An 8,806-nucleotide genomic window follows, 5' to 3' on the forward strand; every position below is an offset into this window, starting at 1 on the left:
GCTACCACCGCCGTATGATACTGGCTAATTCACTTTCAGTTCAAAAGCCATGTAAACCCACTTTGTGTACATGAAGTTTATGTATAGTAGTTCCATGTTATTAAAAAAAAAATCGTTATCCATTCTTGATTGCAGTGTGCTTTTAAGTCGGATTATTAATGAGAGCTGAGAGACACACAGAACGAGATATAAGGCATATTTATAATGATGTGAACGTATTATGTAATGGCACATACGTAAGTGGGTGTCATTTGTTCGTGATAAGTATTGATGGACAGTTTCATTATTTACAGGGCTATTATTATTATTACTGAATGACTATGTTGTTGTGCAATATGTTTATAATTTGATGATTTATGTGCTGAATGATATTTTCCTCCCTATGGCAGTCTTCCTACTCATTTGACACAGAATTAATGCTGTAAGTTTCCAGTATTTTGGATCAGGTTGTAAATAATAACACAATGGCATTCTTTTATCGCTTGACTTGCAAGTAACGTCTTAAACACCACTAATAATTTTTCTCTATTAATTTTGAAATATGTCCGCTTTGCCAGTTAAATTGCGTCTTCAATGTATAGGAAAGGAAACTTAAAAAAAAAAAAGTTAACATGCTGGAAAGTTACTTGACGTCATTGATATTTAATTGTGAGTGACTGTTGAAGAGATTGTGCTTTGAAGTCTCGCACAAATTTTATCGCTTATTAGTCAGCCATGAATTAAATGATTCCATTAATATCCATAGATCAGTGATGAATATGACGAACAACTATTTACTTACCCTGCAGGGTTTTTTTTTTTTTTTTTTTTCACCAGTGAGTGACGTTTTACTAGACTGTTGCATAGAATACTCATTCAACCCTGATGAATTAATTAATAAAACCCTAAAGTCAAACCTCAAGCATACTTTTTTTTAAACCTTACTTATGTTGTTTAGAGAATATATTTTGCCATTTTGCTTATTTTTATTATTTTTCTTTCATTTGACATGCCTTTATCATTTCTATTTTCTATATGCTTGTTGTAACGAATATGATTTTAGGCTAACATTCACTTCACAGTAATTTTATAATCATTCAACTACATTACCGAGATAATAAGAAAGTATTTTTGCAAATGATCATTTGATAATAGAGCGTGTAGAGGTGTAAATACTTTGCATCTAAACTGTTCTGTGTCTTTAAATAGTTGTCTAGCCATTCTCAGAATTGCCTTGAGCTCTTAGATTTTTTTTGTTTTGAATTTGTAATTAGGTAACTGATGCCGCAGGAATAAGTACAATAATGCAATTTGATAGGTAGTACAAAATTCCAACCTTCTCAGAGCAGTAAATGTGGACGTGCACTTAATCCATGTAACTTTATATTGTTCTTATTGCAATGCCCAATTGAAACCTTTATTGTATTTTTGTTAATCTGTATACATCATTGTTGAAATTTGGTTACTTATTTCATATATCTTGTTTTTCAGGCTGCAACACGTATTTCAACATTACTGCTGTTACAATGAAGAATGCAGTAAGAACGTCTAAAACAATAAGTTGATCTGAATAAAATTTGGTATTGTGGTACAAGAGAATATACATGATTTGGATTAATGCAAATAAGTCGGTTGATTTAAGAATGAACTCTGAAAGAGCCGAGCCCATTGAGCTTATTCACCATGGCCTGATCAGTCATCGTATATCACCCCAAGCTGACACACACATATGCTCTGGAGATGAAGACGGAAACAGTAGTGAAAATCAGAACAGAAGTCCTCCTACTTATGAAAGTGGCATATCAGGAGAAATTAGGACAAAGAAACGAAGAAAACAGAGTAATCCAGTTAGGTATCACACTGCTCCTGTTGTGCCACTTCTAGATGGAGAAGAATGCGAAGAAGAATCGATTAGTGATCATCCGGATGAGGTTCTTAATTTGGAAAATAAATGCGAAGAAAAAAATAATACAGAGCATGCAAACATCTTCAGATGTCATCATTGTAACAGCCTATTTGAAACAGAAGATCTGTTAAGAGTTCATGTTGAAGATGAACATGTACAGAAGTTACTGGAAAAGCAGCTCCAACAGCAGTCTTGCAACAAATCTACCTCAGGCAGTGTCATTGAGTCAGCCAAAGAAAACTCTTTAGTGAAGGTTAACAATGCATCACCCCAACCACCTTCCACAGAATTATCAACAGGTAACTCATTAGATAATTCTCATCATGAGAATAGGGAATTTAAGAATCCCCACTTTCCATTTCCAACAATGCCGCCACCATTCATTCCATTTTCAAGAAACGAGGACAGCAAACCAGGCAGTCTTTCAGTTCCATTGTCCATGTTTCCAAATCCAATGGCACCATTCCTTTTTCCAGTTATTCCTCAGGGACAGAATCCACCTGTTTCGAATGGAAACACTCATTCCTCTCCTGGTGTTCGGATTTTTAATTTAGAAGCATACTGTGAATTGTGTAATAAAGAATTCTGTAATAAGTATTTTTTAAAAACACATAAAGCTAACAAACATGGAATCTATTCGATGGACTCAATCATCGGTTCCCCGTATCCAGGATCATTTATTTCTCCAGGATTAAGTAATCCGTTGCCATTGCCACATTTACTTCAGAATTCTCCAACCGAACCCCTAGCTCCTCGAACAGGAATGATTAACATGGAATCATTTTGTGAAATTTGCCAAAAAGAATTCTGCAACAAATACTTTTTAAAGAAGCACAGACAAAAGATTCACGGATTTACAGATTCCTCATTAAATTTGTCTCCTGTTAGCACACCCTCTATAGTAGACACAAAGGGCAGTTCTCCTCTGGCACTTCCTAATCCAGTAACGACGAACAGTAACATCAGCATCAGCAGTGACAGAAATACGAACACATTCCATGAAGAAAATCGAGAACTCACCAGACCAGAATTTCCTTCTTTGTACAGTGTGCAAAACCACAAAGTTAATTCCCATTCTGTTGTAGCAACCAGTGTAATAACAACAAGCACTCCCAGTATGTGTCCGCCAGTGTCAGTAAGCACTACTTTGTGTGATATTCAGGGATCCATCACACCTTTACATAACTCACCAAATGATGGTGCCAGTCACGTGTTTACACCCGAAAAGCTACGTGAGATGGGAGTGATTAACGCGGATGCCTTTTGTGAAATTTGTTGTAAAGAATTCTGCAACAAATATTTTCTTCGTACTCATAAACTTAACAAACACGGCGTAAATATTCCTGAAAATTTATCCAAACCACCCCAATCCTTATCACAGACGTGCCCACTCGGTACTAACAATGACACCCAGGATGCACTTAATTTAACAGTTTCCAGCAATAACATTGAAGAAAATCCACTACACCTTGAATCTCAATTTAATCAAGAAAACCATGATCATCCACGTACTGAATATCTAGGAGATTTGTCTTGTGAATTCTGTAATCGGCCATTTTCTAGCAGTTATCTTTTAAAAATGCACAAATTTTATACTCACAACATTCCTTATGTTAAGGAGGAAAGTAAATCAAAACCAGGTTCACCAGCTGATGAAAGATGCAGCCAAGACAGTAAAGAAAGCGGTGAGACTACCAATAAGCAAATTAATATGCAACAACACATAGTTCCACTTTTACAGGAAGATGCAGCTAGTCAAGATCTCCAAAAGCTTCAGATTATGATAAGAGAACTCAATGCATCTGCAGGATTTGAAAGTAATAAAATCATCTGTAACCTTTGCCGTTTAGAATTCGATAACAAGTACTTCTTACGAGCACACATGATGAATGAACATGGGGTATTGCCAAATGAGGATGGACATGTGGGGCTAAGTATGGAGTTTTCCAGTCTATCCAAGTCTTCTGATATTGTATCTGATCTTCAAAGGCCAATATTTTCAACTTCATCTGCCATTGTGGATTCGGAAGCGTACTGTGAAATCTGCCAAAAAGAATTTTGTAGTAAATACTTTCTAAAAACTCACAGACAAAATATCCACGGAATTCCAGCAGATACAACAACAGCGCCATCCCTTCCTCAACCACCACCATCTTTGCCTGCACCTCCTCCTCCTGCCCCTCCTATTTCTTTGCCTCTACCACCTCCTCCTCTACCAGCTCTTCCTCTACCAGCTCCTCCTCCACCCCCACCACCACCACCTCCTCCTCCTCCTAAGAAAACTCCACTCTTAATGGAAGAAATGAATCAAGCCAAGCCTCCAGTTATCACTACAACAACGAGCAACTCCCCATCCACTCCGGTAACAACCGAATCGAAATCGCGTAGTAGCGTCACTGGGCGAAATTATTGTAATATCTGCAACAAAGAATTATGTAACAAATATTTTATGAAAACGCATATGTTAAAAATGCATGGTATTAATCTAGATAACCAGCCCAACGAGGCAGCTCGTAGTAGTATAATTGGTGGCGTCACATGTGATATTTGTCAAAAAGAACTTTGTAGCAAGTATTTCTTAAAAGTACATAAGCAGAATACCCATGGCATTTTTGAAGAGCCAACCCAAGTAAAAGATTCAGTAAGCCAGCTTTCCCTGCCTGAAAAGGTGAATTCCCCACATTGCCTAGACTTAAGTGATCCTAGCGGCCGTTACTTTAACCATTATCCAGAGATCTGTCCCATCTGTAACTGTCGTTTCAAAAGCATAAAATGGTTGAAAGCCCACATGGCAAGTGATCACGGTAATTTACTTAAAGAAAACCTGTCTAACCAGCTGGAAAATCCATTGATAGATAGTAGTTGTATCTGTGTTATCTGTGGTCAAGGTTTTAACGACAAAGTAGCACTTCATGTCCACCTGATTAAGGACCATCAATCTGCAACTGAAGAGTTGGGAGTCGGGAACAACTCAGGGATGAACACAACATCCGACTCCTCTGGAGGGATGGTCCAGGATCAGCCTAGGTTGAATGGCAGTTCTTCACCTGGAAGTGCAACACTCCAGTCAAATCAACCAAGACCACAGTTAAAACAGTCAGGAGGTGGAGGTGGTGGCAGTCGAATTTATCACTGTTCCTTCTGTGTTTACTCAACTCGTTGGCTGTCCAACTTGTACGCACATGAGAAGAGACATACTGGAGTAAACACCGAAGGAGAGAAAAAATTTGTTTGTCGCATCTGTCAGCGTGCATATCGTTATAACCATTCATTACAACGCCACTTTTTAAGCCACAGAGCTGCCGGTCTCTCCTTTAGAGATATGGCTCAACCATTGTTACTTACACCTCATTCACAGCGTTCGCATCCCTCCACATCCTCATTGAATGAGCCATGGAATCTACAAAGTGCCAGAGCTGGTGGTACACAAGATAAAGCCTTGGGTCAGATACAGCATCCACTGAAAGTGAAGAGATATCGATGCAGCAAGTGCAACAAGAAGTTCCGGACCAGGGAAATGTGTCTAGCCCATATTCATGTTGTCCATAGCGGAAGAAAAGGAGGGACTCTTCAGAAAAGCATAAAGCCTTTCCGATGTCGTTTTTGTGGTTTTGCAACAAGGGCATGGAATGTACTGAAGATACATATCAATAAGCAGCACCATAGTGACACAGACTTAATCAAGGTTGCCCAACAGGAAAGTGACACTGCTTCCAGTTCTCTCGTACCCGTGAATACATCTCAGGAATCACCAAAACCAGTATCTACAATTTCTGGAAGCTTTCAGTCAGGAATACCTCCTCCCTCTAATAGCCCACACCTTCCAATGACATTTGCCATGCCACAAAATCCACCAGCAGCAGGATCTTTTATCATGCAACCTTTCCTTCTTGCCCAACCAGAGTGTGATGGAGTTACTCAGAATGGTACATTTGTACCATCTCTGGTGTATCTTCCTGTTTGCCAGAAGGTTTTGCAGCCCATGACTGTTGCTTTCACATTGACGCCAGCATGAAGCAATGCGATTTCTACCTCAACAAAGGCTGCCTTTGTTGCAAAGTGTAGTTTATCAAAGACTAGGTTTTTTTGTGATTGTCACAAACAAGTAATCAAAATGTAAAAGCTGCTATATAATTTTGTTTTTCTTGTTGCTTTTTCTATCTTACTTATATAGATTTTAAGATACCAACAAAATCAAAACCAGTTGAATGTTTTTCCTGAAAATTTGTTCTGTGAAATATGTACAAGTGTCATGAATCATATCACAGGTTGAGCTCATTGGTCATAGATTAGAGTACAGTTCATTTAACATTGTAATTTATCTTATAGTGATTAGATGTTAGCGTCCAAGCAGCATCAGAGCAGAATCTTGGTGTTACCCTGATTGTTTTTCTGGGGAGCTTTACACCTGTCGGAAATCTGGTGGCTTGGAAAGGACTTGCTCAAGATGTCCTCGACAAAAAGAAAAAACTTACCCAAAGCGCTATGTTTCTTGTTTTCCTGTTGGGTACATCATCTTCGTCATCATGTGGGGCTGCGGTTAGTCTTGAAAGTGACCTAAGACTTCCACTAACTGTCCTCATTCAACTCAGGGTCTTTTTGAACAAAGTACAATCTATGAGGAGCGAGATCCCACTGATGAGGGCAGGGAGAGGATTTCTCTTCTTGTTGCCAGTGAAGAGATGAAAGTGATGCAATATGATGAAAAGAGGAGCGTCCGCTTTGCAGAAGTATTTGTATAGTGAAGTGGACCTTCTTGGTAAGAGATATGTTTATCCGAGCCTGGATGTTTTCAGGTTAGTTATGACTTTTTTGCATTTGTTTACTCTGAATCATGTTCAGCAAACTTGTCCCACTATCAATCAAAATCTCGAGTGTCTTTTAGACCTCAAATCCATTCAGGGAGCGAAACAGAGTTATATGACAATAATGTATTGGATGCTTCAAGTCTATTTATAAAGAAAACTATAAACTTGTATCATCCTTAGCATAGGTGTTAAAATATATATGTAGATGTGTGGTTATTTATTTGTGAGGTGACAGTATGCAGGATTAGCCAGCTCCCTAAGCTGCCCACTGAGGTAATTCATTTATTAGGCTTAAAAGCATACCACTTAAATGGATATAGTACATGCACATGTGCTTCGTCGGATATGTTTGGAGAACAGTGCAATAGTTTGCTAGTCTTACGTTATATATACATATGAATGTATGTATAAAAGACCACAACCAGGTATGTTTTAAATTTTACCATTACATTTTTAGTAAGTTCTTCCAAACATGTTTGAAAAAAAGAAAAAAAAAATCAAGTCAGAATTTAAAACGGGTATTCTCCACATGACCCATGTGATGATTTAAACAATACTGAGCTTATATTACTTCTGTTGGCACATGTACATGTACTGTTCTGAAATATTTTATCTTTTTGCATAACCATCTGATGGCCATTAAATTGTACTCTTTCCCACTCAGTTAGCTGTGGGACCATGGTGTTGAGCTAAATTTGTGTTAAGAACCTACTGAGTGGGGCTGCTAAGAGTTTATTATTATTATTATGATTATTATTATTATTATTAATTATTATAATTATTATTCAAGAATCAAACTGGGACGCTAAGTCCCGCAGTGCACATATATGAACGGGTATTTAACTTATAAATGCTGTTAAACTTTCTCTGTCGTCACCAGTATTTGTATAGTATATATGTCAGGAACAATGATGATGGTTACTATATGGCACACAGCAATTTATTTTGCTAATTGTGTTTTTTTTTTTAATATTATGTGCATGATTTAATTACATTTAAACTAATCATCCATAGAGTGAAAGTTAATTGTTATATTATACTGCCATTAATGACTTGGCCATTTTATTTTCTTTGTACTGTGCCAACATGGCAAGTCCTCTGTTTGGTTTTGAATTTAGTTTTTAGACTGCCTGTGTGAGGTCAACGTTTTTGTTGACTTCTGTGTATAGTATATAGCATGAAGTTATTTTTTCTATATAATTTTATTATATCTCTTTTAAGTCATGAAGATTATCTGTGCAGCATATAATTACAAGATCATGTTTATGTGTTACAGTTAGAACATAACGATATGTGATTGTGTATTTTTAATTGCATTTTAATGAGAATGCATTGTATTGTTTTAGTTTTGTGCTGCGTGGTTGGATACGAAATTGATGAAGGGTCATTATTTTCGCGCATGTTTTTTTTTTATTATTTATTTTTATTAGTTTATTTTTTGTGCATGAAAAGTGGATGATAATATCAAAATTTTCCCATTTTCAAATGCCTGTAAATAATTTTAACTGAACTCTCCATAAAAATTAATAGGGATTATCAATCCCTGTTAACTTCGCGTCACATATAGTGGCATTTAAAATTTTCTAATGGCGTGTGTCTGTGTGTGGTGCGCATTTTAATCAAGTTAACGGCGAATATCATTGATCACGTTATGTAACGTGAAAACAGCAAACGTTGTTTGCGAATGAGAATCAAAATATTTTACATAAATCAAATTTAAATTCTACAATACAAATGTAGAATGATTTTAATCAAAATGTAGATAATTTTTGTGTAAGAATACTGTATATTTGAAAGTAATGGCAGAATGGTGTATTCTTTGGTGTAAACGGTGATGTAAAATGCTAGTGCTAGTTGGTTATACTTGATAGTAACTTAACGGTATGTTCATTCCCAAGATTGAATGAAATTTGTTTTTAATCCATCACAAGAAGTTGTGTCACTATATAGCATATTTGTGTTTGGATGCCTTTGTTGATATACAATTTTATTTATTATTTGAGAAGCCAACCTTCGACTGGAATTTTAACTTAACGTACTATTGAGCAAACGTACTCTCAAAGCCCAATTTGAACTTCCAAGAAAAATCCCATCGATTTCATTGATACGTGAT

General features: G+C 36.8%; 1 protein-coding gene across 1 annotated transcript; it reads left to right on the forward strand.

Moving 5' to 3' along the window:
* The first annotated feature begins 1,622 nt into the window (after positions 1-1,622).
* On the forward strand, positions 1,623-6,454 carry LOC150096703 (uncharacterized). The gene is made up of 2 exons (XM_090408693.1): positions 1,623-4,132; positions 4,259-6,454. The coding sequence occupies exons 1-2, from the start codon at positions 1,623-1,625 to the stop codon at positions 5,898-5,900; spliced, it is 4,152 nt and encodes a 1,383-aa protein (XP_090264819.1). The 3' UTR covers positions 5,901-6,454.
* The last annotated feature ends 2,352 nt before the right edge of the window (positions 6,455-8,806 follow it).

This window comes from Typopeltis vanoorti, chromosome 18, assembly GCF_054136105.1.
Source record: "Typopeltis vanoorti isolate ZY-2024b chromosome 18, IOZ_Tvanoo_1.0, whole genome shotgun sequence".
NCBI lineage: Eukaryota > Metazoa > Arthropoda > Arachnida > Uropygi > Thelyphonidae > Typopeltis > Typopeltis vanoorti.

Coding starts and splice junctions, on each gene's coding strand:
- LOC150096703 (XM_090408693.1), top strand. CDS start 1,623: ATGAACTCTGAAAGAGCCGAGCCCATTGAGCTTATTCACCATGGCCTG. Junction 4,133..4,258: donor CTACCAGCTCCTCCTCCACC/CCCACCACCACC, acceptor GGTAACAACCGA/ATCGAAATCGCGTAGTAGCG.